This window comes from Pezoporus wallicus, unplaced genomic scaffold, assembly GCF_028554395.1.
Source record: "Pezoporus wallicus isolate ANWC-B61680 ecotype Strahan unplaced genomic scaffold, APGP_CSIRO_Pwel_v1 contig_13427, whole genome shotgun sequence".
NCBI lineage: Eukaryota > Metazoa > Chordata > Aves > Psittaciformes > Psittacidae > Pezoporus > Pezoporus wallicus.
The window spans coordinates 5,226-21,321 of NW_026638654.1; the positions used below are offsets into that span (position 1 = coordinate 5,226).

Sequence of the window (16,096 nt, forward strand, 5' to 3'; positions counted from 1 at the left end):
CGAAACAGAACACAGGATGAGGCCATGGGTTTCACATTGACAGTTTTATTAACGCCAACTGGTTTAATCTTCGTTTTCTTTTTAAACAATAGCACAAAACTGGGTGAGGGAAGCAGTCTGACATTAGTCTGATGACCTTCCGAAACACAGTGAAGCCACACCACATACCAATTGCTGTTAAAGGGTAAAAAGAGACGGAACCCCAACCTTTGTAATTAGAGGGTGTCGTGCCTGGTTAGTAGACCACGCTGCTTTGGGAAGGGAATGATGGCACAGAGCTTGGACTCGATCAGCACGTCAGTCATCACTAATTTAAGGCTTCTGAATCAAATGACCATCGACATCACAAGAAAAGGAACAAGAAGCTACCGTTGCTAGGGCCAGGAGGAGCTTGGACAAACTGGGGCTTTTAGCCAGGTTAACGGTGTGTCTCGAGGAGGGGAGGCCTGCCCCAAGAGCAGCCACACAGGAGTCACCTCCTCATCTGCATGCATGGGGAGGGTGCAATTTAGGGAGTGTGTGTGTGGGGATAATAAAGAAAACCCAAACAAATTGCATGACTCTTTCTCTTCTTTAATGTGGCTATGAAAGATGTTTCCTTACAATCCCGTTATCTCTAAGAAGGACATCAGCAAGTGGATCCAAGGAGGAAAACCGAAGAGCAACAGAACAGTTTGTCTTTGTGCTGAGAGGTAACACAAAAGGGAGGGAACTCGCTATCCTGAGGTTGGGGGGGGTGGGGGGTGTGGGGGGGATGGTGCTGCAGGAACATCTCTCCCCCAAAACCTCACGCTTCCAATGCTGCACGGACTCTATGTTATACCAGCTACCTGCCTTCCCCAGCGACCTGCTCCACACCGCCACGCTCAAGAGGGCATTCACCCAGTCCTGCCCCAGGCTCGCCACAAAATGCCACATGACCCAGCAACCAGTGGGTTCCTTTGATTGAGAGCTTGGTTTTGGGAGGGGAGGCTGTAAAAACCAGAACATCTGTCAAGAAGTGGCAGGAGGGGGGTGTTAAATAGTTGAACCACTGACAAGGCTGGAGGAAGTTTCACAGTTTTGTTATGCTCTAGTTTATTACTATCATATTTACACGTTTTTCTCTCTCTCTTTTTTTTCCTTTTTTTTTTTGTGTGTGGTTGGTTTTTTGCTGAATTGCTGAGAATTTGACTAGGATTTCAATCTGGAGTGTGAGCAGGAACCAGTTAAACTACATTCATTGTCCAATCCCCACTGGCTTGAGAAAAAAAAGACTCCAAATTCTTGGCATACGAATCAGGTGTTGGGGTCGCTCCTCCCTCTCCCCATGAGGCGGCAGCAGGACTGCAGCAGGGGCATGCACAGCTTCACACCATGGCTGGTGGGGCCTTGCGCTGCAGGAAGTACTGGTGGATGTTGTCGGCGTCCCTCTTGAGCCAAGCTGCGTTGAGCAGGATGTTCTCGCAGCACTGCTGCACCGTGCGCTCTGCCGAAGGGGCTGGGTGACTCTCAAAGAAGGCCTGCACGGCGAGACAAGGAGGCACAAAAGCACAACGTAGTCAGTTCTAAGTAACGTGAAGTTTGGTGGCTTTCTAATGGGAAAGAACTGCAGTGCTTGAAGGTACACGACCATCCATCAGGGTGGAACACAGGCACCGGGGAGATCAGAAGTCACCGAGTTCCCCAGGTTATACAGCCATGGGAATGAGGTTCTATGGCTCATGAGACCCAGCCCTGTGCAGTTCTGGTGTCCTCAGCATCAGGACTTGGAGCTGTTGGAGCAAGGCCAGAAGAGGCCACGAGGATGAGCAGGGGCTGGAGCAGCTCCCGTATGGAGCCAGGCTGAGAACATTGGGGCTGTTCAGCCTGGGGAAGAGAAGCTGCGTGGAGACCTCAGAGCAGCTTCCGGTGTCTGAAGGGGGCTATAGGGATGCTGGGGAGGGGCTCATCATGGACTGGAGCAATAGGACAAGGGGTGATGGGTTCAAACTGAAACAGGGCAAGTTCAGGTTGGAGATAAGGAAGAAGTTCCCCCTGTGAGGTTGCTGAAGCGCTGGCACGGGGTGCCCAGAGAAGTGGTGAATGCTCCATCCCTAGCAGTGTTCAAGGCCAGTGTCTTGGGCAACATGGTCTAGTGTGATGCATCCCTGTCCATGGCAGGGGGTTGGAACTGCATGATCTTAAGGTCCTTTCCAACCCTAACTATTCTATGATTCTATGCCCACAGTCCTGCTCCCACCAGCATCACACACTGAGGCATTTGCAGGCTGCTTGTCGCATTTGCAAGACTGGCAACTTCAGGTACAGAGAGGGAACAGCAAAATACTCCATTTCCCTGCTCAGGAAAAGCAGTATTTCTACACTGCCTCCTGCCCCACCTTGTCCTTGCTGCCAGGGACAGCAAGCAGCACTTGAAGAGATGAGTTCCATCCCTCATTGGGAAGCAACAAACGAGCAGCAAATCAAGTGTGTATTTCTGGATACTTGGAAGAAGACACTAACAGAAGCCTCGAGTCATTTTGCAGAAGCATTTGTCTAGGTATCGGATTGCTGAGCGTTCTACCTAGGCCTCTTTCCAAGCTGCATAATGACCTCCAAGCACCAGCAGCACTCAGGAGTTTTGCTGAAGAGTCTCACATTTCTTCCTCCAGAAGCAACAATATCGATCCCTTGCAAACAGCTGAAGAAACTGCACCAGAGGCTGCTGTGACTTTGCATTTTAGGGTTGGTTAAAGGGCAGAGCAAGCTGGCATGGCTGGGAGTCATCCCCCTGCTCAGGCAAGCAGGCTGTGGCAGATCACCTCACCCTCATGTCCACTACAGGGTGACACAGAGACTCGGGCACATGAAGTACACCAGCTAAAGGCCTGCTGCCTCAGGAAGCAATCCTGGAAAGCAGCTCTGATTTGGTCTGGGAAGTGGTTTGTGAAGTGTTCTTTAAGAACAGAATAACTATAGAGGAAGATTCCTCTGTGAAATCACTTCTGCTGCTAAATCCTTTCTAAGAAGAGATCACTGGGCGATAAAACACTGATGGATGGAGTTCATGGCTCAGCTCGTCTTATAGAATCATAAAGTAGTTCGGGTTGGAAAGGACCTTAAGATCATCCAGTTCCAACCCCCCTGCCATGGGCAGGGACACCTCACACTAAACCAGGTCACCCAAGGCCTCGTCCAACCTGGCCTTGAACACTGCCAGGGATGGAGCATTCACAACCTCCCTGGGCAACCCATTCCAGTGCCTCAGCACCCTAACAGGGAAGAATTTCCTCCTTATATCCAATCTAAACTTCCCCTGTTTAAGTTTTAACCCGTTGCCCCTTGTCCTGTCACTACAGTCTTTTCAATAAGAATCCCTCCCAAGCAATTTCCTAACAGGAAAGTGATAATGAAGGGCCATATTTTTAAGTTTCTTCTCCCAAGAAGGAGTCCCTGTAAATGGGCAAAGAGTAAACGATAAAAGCCACCCACGTTGTCAGAACTCTGCCAAGCCCAGCGCCTGCGCTCCCAAGCGCGAGGGGATGCTCGAGCCCAGCACTGAAATCCCATCAACCTGAGCCACTGACTTCACAACAGACTCTCTACGAACACGTTCACCTGCTTTGCATCAAAGCCTTGCTCTCAGTGCCCAGCACAAAGGAACACAGAGCTTTTTAACATGGAATTTAACCAGTTCCTGCTGTGTTAATTCCCCTGGGTGCTAGTGCTGTCACAGCCCCAAATGCGTTGTATCGGTGTGGGGAGGGAGAAAGTGGCAGCTGGTGTTTCAGCTTACTACAGAAGTTGTGACGACTACTGGCTTTACTACAGCTATCTTTAAAGGTTGTCTTTTGGGGAGGCTTAAAATCCCTGCCAGAAACCGGGCTGGATTTGCTAGAAGTTTAAATGAGTGAAAGTAATGAAAGAGGAATCACGTTGCTCTGAAAATGCCAATTTAACACCTTTCAATACAATAACTCAACCTTAAGCAATCGGGGAACTGGGCAACAGACAAAATAGAGCCACAGTTCAAAGCACAAACTCATGCCTCTTCCATCAGTGCTTATAGTCCAGGGCACACAACGTTTGTCACAGATGAAGTTCATCGCTCCTTTCCTTCCAATGTCTTACCTTAACTTCTGCAGCCATTTTATCATTTGCAAATCCATCCACTGTTAGCTGAAGGAAAAAACAGCACATTAACTGAGGGTAAGCATTTAGCGTTTCAGATCTAACAGTTTAGGTTTGGTCCTGTACAGGAACAGGGTTTGCCTCAGCTGCACGTACCTTTATTAGTCTGGATATTAAGAATCCACCTTGGTATCGATTATAAAGTTCCTCCCAATTGTCCCTTACAAATTTCCAAGCAGCTTTCCTCCCCTGCTTGCTGCCTCCAGCTACTCCACCAATAACAGATACCGTGTCCTGGGGACGTACCTCTTCCTGAAGGGGAAAGTGCAGACAGGTATTCAAGAGTGTTCCAACAAATACAACACCCTGGCTTTCTGCACTTGTACATCGCATCTGTCAACACCACCTTCCTCTTCCCCCTCCCAGGCTTTAAGCTACAACTCAAAGATTTAATCCTTAAGGTTATTCCTTCTATTCTAATGCATTCCAAGCATTCTCTCAGCAGAGGTGAAGGAAGCAGCAGCTTTGCCAATGACTTACTGAAAGTGCAAAGGTGAGAACTTTTTGAATCAGTTCTGGTTGAGAGATGGCTCCAAGAACGCGTTCGATTCGGTTCTTCTCCTCCTGCATGTCTGCTTGCTTGTGAAGCTTCAAAGCCAAAGGGAGTAATATTAGGGCACAGGATTAAATGCTGTCTTCTTACCCAGCACTGAACTAGAGCTGCTAGATCAGTTGTCAAGGGTAATACATGACAAATTGAACTTGTTCATGAATCATCCTGCAGCTCTCCACGTTACAGACCTCATTACACGTGCATCAGCAGAAATTACCAGTAGTAATAAACTCATCTTCACCACTATGTAAGGTCAAGGAGGACCACGCCTCCCAGCAATGAGAAAGAATCCTCAACTGAGAGCTGCAACACTCCACTAGGTGGCAATTTCCTACTACACACGAACCAAGGAAGCCCATAAGGAAGCCCAAGGGTTCACATCATCTGTAGAACGTCAGCCTGAGCTTGTGTGCAGACAAACTATGTCTTAGAGGAACTTGTAGGGTGGAATATTTAGCTTCTTGTTGCATAAGCTGGCAGTGGTAATGAGAGTGTGCACTCACCTTCAGCATAGTGTCTAAAGTAGTACTATCTCCATGCTTCAAAATAGTTAGATATACCTAAGACAGAGCATAAACAAGGAAGGTCCTTCAAAACCCACACTTTCAGAAATGCAACCATCAATCTCTACATGTTTGGGTTAGATTTGAGACAAGTGAACAGATCTGGCACTGATCCCTTCCATGTTAAAAGTGGATTTGAGAAATGCATCAACTCCTTCAGCTCTTCCTCAATTTCAGCATGATTTTGGGAATTTCAACCACAGCAAACACTAGAAATGGAGATCTTTGTACCAAGCCACACCTAAGTATTAAGTACTTCATATATACTCAATCCATATCCACCATAGTCAGACTTCGTGCTCCGCAGAGCCAAGCTGACCACGGTGCTTTCAAACCTGGAGGATGCAGGCAGGTCGTGGATGGATGTGAATGGGTAGAAGTCAGCTCAAGTTCAGCACTGCACCTAAATAGTCTTCAAAACCCAAAGAGCAACCCACTCTAGAGACCGGAGTTGCCCTGTGGCAGTCAGTGTGGTACAGGTGAGCTTATGAGCTAGGACTATGTATTGGCCATGAGAGATGAGGCTTAGCTTGATCCAAGAGACACAGAGATGCTTGTACCATGCTCCCCAGTATCATTTTCTTCATAACTGGACTTCTCCAAGCTCCCACTACCTCTGCCAAAACCAGCCGGTCCCATACCTTGCCTCTAGCTTCCCTATTCTTGGATATCCAAGAGCTCAGTGCACACAGTCCTAAGACAGAGGGGACAGCCTTTAGAGAACCAGCATTTACAGTAACCTACAGGACTCCTCAGATCAGCTGACAGCACATGCTTTCCTTCCACGTGGTCCTTAAATCGGCGTCGGGCTTCTTCTAATGTCGCCTTGTGCCCAGCTTTTCCTAGTTTGCCCAAGACCAGCCCTCTCAGAAGTGCATCTAGATGACCTAGTGAGTGAGGAGCAGGAAGAAAACAGTATTATTTGGAGACACAATTCAACAATTAAGTGTTCTTCTACCTAAAGTCATCAATGAAGAGCTGTATAAGAATCCTTCCACATGCTTGAGGAGATCTAAAGAAACCTTTTCTCACCTTCCTTGGTGCCAGCTGGAGAACACATTGGTTTTTTTTTAGGGCAAGAGGGTCAGGAGAAGATGATTCCAGCCCAAACACAACAGGCTAGGCCTGTAACCTGAGCTAAGGCTGTACTAGTAACCATCTGCATCTACAACAGGGCTAGGACAAGCAAACATGCACACACATGGCTTTCCATCCTGGCAGTCTAATGAGTTTTAGGCACTCCAATAGATGCAAAGCTAAAGAAGATCTGTAATCAGTGACTGTTTTAGCTTGTGCCTGATAACAGGGGGTTATTGTGGGGGTTTGGGTTTGTCTGTCTGGTTTTAAGCATGGGAATACCCTGAACACCTACTTCAGCCTCTTCTTCCTCCCTTCTCTCCCCGTTCCCAATATCCTTATGGCTGATTTACACAGGAGTTTTCCAAAAGCACTACTGGATTTCAGAGCATAAGTTTCCTACCCTCTCCAGGTTTGGGGTCCCATCCCAGTCTCTCCCCTATTGGTGAAAAGACATCTTTCACGAACACCTGGATTTCCTCATAGAAGTCTGTGTGGGACAAGAGTGTTGAGAGAATCTCCAGGTTACAGCTGAGGTCGCTCCACACAGTATAATTGGGCTCATTCACAAAAGCTTCCATGACTTTTAGAACCTCTACAGTGCTAATGATTCCAGCTCGGGCCTGGGAGAGGAAAAAACACAGATTAATCTTACTTCCAAACAGAATTAAGGTTATTTAAGAGCACATCACATTATTTTATAGCCTTCAGTTTGCACAGCCTGCATATAAACTCTAGTTTCTCTGTTGCGGGGTTCTGCCAAGATGAGTTAACACTGCAGTCAAAGCACCTCATGGCATACGATGCTTTTTATGCACAGGTAAGCACTTTACAAGGAGGCAGCTACACAATTCTAAGCACATTTTACAACCAAGAAACAGAGGAGGAAATAAAATGACTTAACAGAATTGCAGCAACGCTGGCAAGCACAAGCAAACCCCCAGAGTTATTCTCAGCCACCCACCAGCAATCTTATTTTAACTAAAAACTGTAAAGATGTAGAGACTGAAGTTTTGCTCTTTGGGAATGAAAAGCAGCAGAAGTCTGCTTCCTGCTGCACCCATGAAGCAGTACAAGAAGTACCACTGCCTCTGCACCCCTGCCAGGGAGAGCTGATGTGAACTGCTTTACAGAGGCATGAAAACACCTCTACACTTAGTGCAGTTGATAATACCTCCTGTGGATGCCTCCAGCCATTTCTGTTAATCTGGAACTAGACCAGTAATTTATGGTACTGGAAAAGAGGTGAAGATCAATTTTTATTATCTAAGCTACATTCACCTATGATAAAAACATGATTAGTACTGAAACCAAAAGAGGAGTCTAACACAATGTTCCTACGTGTATGATTTGCTCATTGGACTGCCCAGAGAAGCTGTGGATGCCCCAGGCAGTGTTCAAGGCCAGGCTGGATGGGGCTTGGAGCAAGCTGCTCTAGTGGAAAGGTGTCCCTGCCCGTGGCAGGGGTTTGGAACTGGATAAGCTTTAAGGTCCCTTCAACCCAAACCACTCTGGGATTCCATGGTTTGGGAAACAACTCAGGCTGCAGTCTCAAACCCCTTCAACTAAGCCACAACAGGAGTTACAAGTTAGAGAGGCAGGGTATGAAGCCCACATGTTTAGAAGTCTCCATTCACTTGCTGACTAGCAAGAAGAAGAAACACGCTGTGAAATGCAGAGTACAGCAGCTGACAGTTCAGAGCTGGCAACACCAGCTTGGGGGGCAATCCCAGTGAGAAGCCCCAACAGGCACCTCCTCTAGTGGAGGGCAGTTACAAGCCCAACTGCATAAAGCACGTGGTGCTGACAGGGTTTGATAAAGTCAAGTGGATCATTGAAATCTCCTTATTTTGATGAGTTAAAGAAAGGAGGTTCTCAAAATGATTTTGGAAGCAAGAACCCTACAGTTCTTCCCCTCCAGAGTGCAACAGGAGTTCTAGACAGTGCTTCCACAGGGTTTTTAAGTCTTAGACTACAAGTTAGAACTTGTCAAGGTAATAGCTGTGATGTATGCAATAATCCCAAAGGCACCTTGCCTCCCGAAGCTGAGGCTGCCTCTTCAGACACCCATTTCTGCAGTTCCTGTAGCTCTCCTATTAAACAGAGCAGCAAAGGGTTGCTTACCAGAGAGAAAAGATCATTCTGCAGGCCAAGCCTGTCCACAGGGGGTAGGGAGAGGTCTTTGATGGCTGGTATTAAACTCTCCAGCATGTCAGGGCTATACTGGGTACGGTAAAACCCAACTGTTCCAAGGTTTAACTGAAAAGGACCAAAAGAGTGAACAAGAATTAGAAGTAAAGAACAAAGGAGGAAATGCTTTTTAGTTTATGGACCATGATACCTTTCTCAGTTTGGTTGGTGTCAGTAACAGACCTCAGCTCACAGATTTGTACTCATCTGCCAACAGCAAAAGCCTTTCCACTAATGAAAGATGAACAGGACTGTTTTTGCTCAGGATGGATTTTAACTAAACTGGGGCTGCCACAGGGTACCAGGAAAGCTCCCCCAGTTCAACTCAAATGCTGCCTCTGGTTGCACACTGGTTTTATGGTTTGGGCTTCTATAAGGTTCAGGTTTTAACTGTCTAGGCTAGTCTCAGAAGGCAAAGGACTACACTAAGTGTTACAGAGAGGAGCTAATATGAAGTAGCAGCACAGAGAGGCCCTTCCATAAGGAAAACAAGACTGCAGGGGAGGGGGGGGAGAATAAAAGAAGAGGGAAATGAAATGTGAGGGAACACGACAGTGACAGACTTCCTTCCAGGACTACGTTCTCCTTGGTGTCAACTCACCTTCACCCACTGGTCTGGTTTGGTGTCTTTCAAAACCAAGGTGAGCTCTGGTTTGTCCATCAGTATTTGCATTTTGGCACAGGTGGGGTCATCACTTGTACAAATACTTATGGGGACCATCCACATGGGCAAATCCTCCCCTGAAAGAGGAAATAACAATAAGGAAGGGCTAAGGACAAGGAATGGGTGCACCCAACACTGAGATACCCTGCCTGATGTTCAGATGAGGCGCAGCAGCAGCTGAAGCAAGGCTACTTAGACTGAAATCAAAAAAGGCACAAATCTGAAGGGCAATTCTAGAGCTAAACCCCAAGAATCAATAAACCACCTTTCAAGCCAAATGCTTTAATTTCTCTAAGCATGGAAGATGGGTGGAATCTGTGCCTGCAGACAGTGCTGGCTGCTTCCGGAGGCATTTTTATCTCAGCACTTCTATAAAGCCAGCAGCTTGCAGAGATCCTCAGATGGCCTTAAACTGGCCATCAGAAAAGCATCTTGGAATGAAACCCAAACCAATGGCTGCAGACCAATGCTGTTCTCCATGCAAGGAGGACATGGAAACCACGTGTGAAAGCAGTCAAGCTTGGCTTTTCTGCAGTTTAACACATACTTCAACACATGTACCCAAGCAGAGCACCTGCCTGTGGTTTCATCTCTGCTACTGCATGGCAAGCAGTGAACACACCATTCCTGCTCTTAGCAATCATCTTACCAGTATATGGTCCACTGGCACAGAATTTCTTCTGGACTAACTTCAGCACTTTGTCATCTTCTTGCTGAGGGAGGGAAAAGAAAGAGAAAAGAGAAAAAGGAATTCTCAGAACAGCTCATCTGAGCTTCTCTATATCACAATCCATCCCTGTGCCCTCTGTTCAAAGGAGTAACTTATATTCCTCTAGAAAAAGAAGCGACCTCAAAAAACCATTCCAAAGCATTCATCACTGTTATTGTTAACACACACATACCCCAATTCCACATTTGAATTTGTCTGACTTCAGCTTCCAGGCAGTAATCCTCACTCACCCTGCAATCTTGTAGCATAAGCACAACTGAACTGGAGGGAGAAGCAAAACGTGTGGCAAAGGGAGCTAAGTCAGATATTCCCTCCCCCCAGCACACATTTCACACACAAAGAGCCAAGAGGCAAGGTCAGCAAACTCCCAGCACATGATCTAAAGAGCCTGTGGAATAATTCCATGTTGCTTTGCATTAGGTTCCTCAAGCGAGCTGCACTTCCCCTCTCTTCAATACAGAACTGTCACTCAACAGTGACCCACTGTGCTGCCTCCTGATCAAAGAGAGGGATTCAAATGCCCGGGTGCTAAAGACAGAAGTGCTGAAAACCACACAGTTAGATTTACCTGTTCAGCTTCCACATAAATGAGTGGAAATCCCATTTGTTTGGTCCATGTGTTCATCACGGCAGCAATAGGTTTCCCACTAACTTCTTCCAGGCTTTCCCAGAGATCCTCTGCAGAAGAGAAGCCTGACTCAGGACTCCCAGAGTCTTGCCATGTCAGGCACTATTAGGGACACTCTGTGGGCACCGGATGGGGGAGGCTGTATTGCTACTCCTGTTTGTCCTTCATGTTTTGGGTTGTGCTTTTATCAAACCATAACAAGCGATAGGCAAGAAAAAGGCAATAGCTCAAACTACTCGTGGGGGGGAAAAGAGGGAGAAGAAATCTTCTTTACTCCTCAAAAAAATGCAATCAAGACACATTGTGATAAATGAGCAAAAAGGAGCATCAAATATTCAAAATGGTAAACAGAAAAAGCTCTTCCTTAAAGCTTTCCATCTATTACGCCAAGAGCTGATGGAACAACAGGGGCTGGTTTTGGCTGCTAGAGCACGATGTTCCACTTCCATATTTATGCCTGCTACACAAAAAGGGTTCGAGTAAAGAAAGCGCTGCGCGATGTTAGGGAAGACTTTGAACTGTTTAATCATACATGCAATCAATACTGCAAAAGGAATCTTGCAAAAAAGGCTTGCTTGGCAAACCAACATACTCCATTTCTAAATTAGATTAGTACACAGATGGGGTTATCAAGGGGAAATGCAGCGCTTGCAGATTACCCCAGCCACATACTCCTGAGACAGAGAAGCCTTGAAGGATGCTGAATTCTGGCTATGCGGGGGACTCTTGTATGAAACCAGAAGCAAGGGACTAAATGCAATGAGTTCCTTGCATTTCAGTTCTTTCGGGTGGAAAAGCAGCTGTTTGAGAATCCATCACTTTAGCACTAAAGAATCTGTCTCCAGAAACCACTTCTCAATAAAGCACATAACCACCACCAGTTACCTGTAGCTGCATTCTTCTGCTGGAACTTCTTTAAATACAGATTCATTCCTTTCCGAAAGTCCTGGAATATACAATTGAACAGGTCATGGCACCAGGAGGGAGGGTTTTCAGTCCTCCCTTCCACACTGCATTTGCATTCAAGAATCAGCCAAGGAATCTTAGGATCAGTACATACATCTGTAACTCCTACGCTTTCCCACTATCTTATTTCTCCTTGGTTAGTCCAAAGAGAGCCCAGATACAAAACACAGATTTAAGGGAGCTTTTTTACTGTGAAAAGATTCAACAATCTATATTTGGCTTTTTAACAGCATATCTTTTTACCTCATCACCAATGTAGTCGTGTAGCATTCGGATTACAGATGCTCCCTTGCTGTAAGAAATAGCATCGAATATTTCATCTACTTCGGAGGGATGGCCAACACTAACCTGTGGTAAAGGGATAATTCACAGTCAGAACCATGTTAAGTGCTGTTAAGGTTTTCATTTTGCTTGTTCTAGTGTTTAAGGAGCTGACTTCTCCCTGTAGAAAGCACATGCACATCCACCACTAAGCTATCTTAGTGGATTCTCTGCCCCTGGGCAGTTCAGCTTCTCCACATATGGTTGGGTTAGGATTGGTTTATAGGTTTAACATACTTTAACTCACGTTTTGGTATTCAATCGAATAGATTTTGCTTCAATCCTTTGGCTCAGCGCTCACCCAAATGCAAAAATACCCCAGTAGAAATAGAAGATAGAAGAAGACAGAATTACTTCAATGGGATGACTGTTGTCTAAGGCATCAAGCTCTTGAGCACGGGTGTAATCAGCAGAAACAAACTGAGTCCAGATATCATACTCGGGGAAACAGTGATCTACACACAGGTACTCAATCCAGGAGGCAAATCCTTCATTCAGCCACAGGTGGGTCCACCATTCCTGGAAAGAGAAGGTGACAGAATGAAGAACACACTTCCAAACAGCTTCATGTAATCCACAGTAAGTCTGCAGCAAAGATAAGCTGTTAAGGGGCTAGTTCAGTGCAAATCAGAGAAACACTTGTAAGCACAAATTCCTCTCTATAAAGAAGTCCTCAATCCAAGAAGTAATCAGCACCCAAACCCCATCTTCCCCTTAAGTTTTACAAACTCTGAATGGAGGAAAATGCCTCAGGTACAAGTGAGATTCCAAATTAAGTTAAAATTGGCTGATTTGGGGCTGCAGAAGCCATGCACGTTTACACAAGGAACTCCCAAACCTGTGATGTACTGGCTTCAAGCACCTGCTTGCAGGGTCTTGGGAGAAGGAATGTTGGATCTAATGAATGGAGTAAGCTGAAGCTGTTTGTGAGCAGAAGAAGCTGACAGAGAGGTTCCAGGTTTTAGCATTAAATGGGATTTCTTTGCAGGTTTCAGCCTTTGCTGGCTTTTATTCCCAGCAAAATGACTTAAACATCAAAGCATTCAGACTGGCAGCTCCCCAGATATCCAAAGTGATTCAGATGAGCTGCTACGGAGCAACTTGTCAGCTACTGGACCAGAACTTGCAAGGCTGAGCTGGTACTCAGCCTGCTTGGTATAAAAAGCCTGATGAGTGAATTGTGCCTCCCTGAAAGGAAAACAGCGAATTACTGCTTCCAAGCAACCTGGCTAACCAGAATCATTCCCATGGAACACCTACTCAACCCTGTGTTCAAACAACTGAACATCACTTCACATGGAAAAGATCTGGGATACCTCTAAAGAACACACTAGTAAAGAGGGAAGTGGTAATAAAGCACTAGTGAAATACTTGCTTCCAATATAGCATGCCTGCTATAAAGGAGCACTTGAACACACACATGATACGAAGCACATGTCAAAGAGAACTAGAAGAACTTGTAACTGTTAGATACCATGGTCACAAGGTTTCCAAACCACTGATGAGCAAGTTCATGTCCTACAACCAGAGCAACCCACTGGCGAGATGAAGAACAGGAATTTTTGGGGTCAATGAGCAATGCAGTCTCCCTGTAGTTAAGAGAGAAGGAAAACTCAATGGAGTGGTACATACCCAGAGAATAAAACACAATCAGAAGTAGGTTAAATGACCTAAGCAAGCTAAAAAGTGATCAGTGCAACTGAGAAAAACCAAAAGCTGTTTCAGTTTAGACATTATTTTGGGAAGTTCCACAGCTGTTGGAATGCTTTGGAGCAGTAATTCCTTATGGCATGCAAGAAAACCAGTGCAAAATCCCAGGCAGGAGCAAGAAAGCTTTTTCCTTCATTTATAGAATAGCTCACCTATATAATCTAGGTCCCTTAACTCCCTTTGCACTGCATGATGGATGCACAGCAAGTCTCTCCCTCCCTCATCCCCAAAGGAATTCCAGCTCTTCCAAGTGCACAACCAGCCGTGTTACACTCACCACCACACACACGAGTCTCCACACAGGGCACACACATGTAGACACACAAGCACTCCCTAGGTCAGGCACACAAGCTAGAACCCCCCCCGTCATGAGCAGGGCTTGGTGGCTCACTCAAAGGGGATCTCAAAAGGGATGGTGCCTGCAGGTTCTGCCAACCCAAAGGGATGGAGCAAGAGTGCCAAACAGTATATGGAGGGCAGGAATTAACAGCACAATGGGGTTTTTTTTTCTACAAGGAGTAAAACACCAGGTTTCATCAGCACTGTGCTAAGCAGACAAGTAGTTTTCAACCTGGGCTCAATTTTCCATTGCAATTTTTAAGGCCAAATTAAAAAGCATAGCAGAAGAAATCCCACCTATTCCAGGCTTTAAAGTCCAAAGCTGACAAGAGCAATGTTGTCCAAAGTGGAAGGAAAAGCATTCTAACAATGAGCACAGAGAGTGGAATAATATCAAGCAAAAGTACAAAAGCTTGATCAGCTGAAGGGGGAAAAAAAAAAGCAAACTGAAAAGGAAGGCAAGTCCTTCGTTGTAATTTACTTGTCTCCACATGGCTGCATTGTGGGTGTAATTCACCAACTTGCCCATGACATAAAGTAACTCTTCCAGCTGTGTCAGTGAGTACATCACTTTTATAAGGGAGGGGGGGGGGAGGGATGAAGAAAGTTCTCTTGTGGAACAGGCAGTGCTGCCAGACACTTCAAAACCTCAGGCCCTTGGACAGTGGTTGTACTAACTCATTCTGGCCTTCCTAAGGGCTGTACAATGCAGAAGTCAAAATCATCCAAACCGAAGCGAGAGTTGAAGGTATTTACTCAGTCTTAGTTGGGATGATACCCAATAATTACAGCTGCCTACAACTAATCCAATTACTTCCAAGAATTAGTGAACAAAGAGGGGGGAAAGACAGTATTTTAACAGCATACCTATAAGTAACAAGGCCCCAGTTCTCCATGGCACCTTTATAAAATAAATACAAAGGTTTATTGATATTGATACACACCTCTTCCTAAAGGTTTGAAATTCAAATAAAAGACAGTTCATCAATAAAGTGAGTTACTTTACCAGCAGCAAAGTCTGCAATAGCTATGAGATCAATTTTAGGAAGAGGGTAAGGAACATTGAAGTAGTCCTTATAAAAAGGCAGAGTTTTAGCAGCAACCTGTAAGAAATGAGAGGAGAAATGTTATGTTAACTTAGAACAACTGGTGAAACTTGGAAATTTATGACTGAAACTGCCCTAAGAAAGCAGCAGCCACAAGATTTCTTCCAGAAGCCCCATTCCCAGCTTCCAGAGCACAATGGTTTGGAAGACTCCCATCCCCTTTTTCTCCCAGGCTGTAACCTACCCTTCAGCCTTTCTCATCATCTTTGAGCCCAAGTCTCCATCACCAAATCAGAGCTGAACTAAACCGTATGTTTTTATCATCAGAGACATCAGTTTGCCCACAGCTGCCATTCTCTTTAATACCAATCCCAGTGCTCCCTGAGCCATTAAAGCCAACACAAGCAGCCTCACGAGCTCTGTGTGGAGCGAGGTAACTGAAGGAGGAGTCCAGGCTGGCGGAGGTCACTGCAGCAGGACCAAAGTCACCCTGAGCACATTTACCTCTAATGCAAACTTTCCTTGTTCTGCTTTGCCCACAGGAGTGTAAACACGCACTAAGACACCATCCAGGGACCTGGCCTCTACGAAGTCATATTCTCCCACCACAAAGGCTACAAGATAGGTGGACATTATCGGGGTACGGGCAAACTTCACTTCCACCAGGTTCTCATCGTCCGGGTACGGCTTCCTGTCAACAACATTCTTCCAACAGGAAAGGGAATGGGTTAGTTTCGTGGAAGTGGAACTGGGTTACACAATCCATTTGAGTGACTATTCCATCAGTATGAGTCATGCATTCAGAAATGAACGGACTCCTCTGACAATGATTTTAAAGATACAGACCATGATGTAGTTCCCCTTCCGAACTAAAAACGCCCCGTCACCATGGAAGTGGACTCTCAGAACTTACATTCCATTACTATGGAATGCATATTTCATATTCCGGCTATCAGCTGCTGGCCTTCAAAGAAAGTATTGCCCACATCCCAATAAAGCATCAGGCTTTTGCTTTTAAATCATGGAATCAAAGAATAACAAGGGTTGGAAAGGACCTTAAGATCATGCAGTTCCAACCCCCTGCCATGGACAGGGATGCATCACACTGGAGCAGCTTGCTCCAAGCCCCTGGGTCCAACCTGGCCTTGAGCATTGCC

The 16,096-nt window shown here is 45.8% G+C and overlaps 1 protein-coding gene across 1 annotated transcript in view; it reads right to left on the bottom strand.

Annotated features, from left to right (window-relative positions):
- Positions 1-961: 961 nt before the first annotated feature.
- The window catches only part of NPEPPS (aminopeptidase puromycin sensitive), a 33,394-nt gene continuing 18,259 nt past the window's right edge, over positions 962-16,096 (bottom strand). Inside the window, exons 6-23 of the mRNA XM_057411805.1 lie at positions 15,444-15,644; positions 14,900-14,996; positions 14,761-14,794; positions 13,319-13,433; positions 12,199-12,363; positions 11,767-11,871; positions 11,443-11,503; positions 10,498-10,607; positions 9,849-9,912; positions 9,137-9,276; positions 8,470-8,604; positions 6,749-6,968; positions 6,013-6,155; positions 5,209-5,265; positions 4,633-4,740; positions 4,249-4,404; positions 4,093-4,140; positions 962-1,502 (exon numbers count right to left, since the gene is read on the bottom strand). Of these exons, the coding sequence (XP_057267788.1) occupies positions 1,350-1,502; positions 4,093-4,140; positions 4,249-4,404; positions 4,633-4,740; positions 5,209-5,265; positions 6,013-6,155; positions 6,749-6,968; positions 8,470-8,604; positions 9,137-9,276; positions 9,849-9,912; positions 10,498-10,607; positions 11,443-11,503; positions 11,767-11,871; positions 12,199-12,363; positions 13,319-13,433; positions 14,761-14,794; positions 14,900-14,996; positions 15,444-15,644 (2,112 nt within the window). The 3' untranslated portion in view covers positions 962-1,349. The remainder of the gene's footprint in view (positions 1,503-4,092; positions 4,141-4,248; positions 4,405-4,632; positions 4,741-5,208; positions 5,266-6,012; positions 6,156-6,748; positions 6,969-8,469; positions 8,605-9,136; positions 9,277-9,848; positions 9,913-10,497; positions 10,608-11,442; positions 11,504-11,766; positions 11,872-12,198; positions 12,364-13,318; positions 13,434-14,760; positions 14,795-14,899; positions 14,997-15,443; positions 15,645-16,096) is intronic.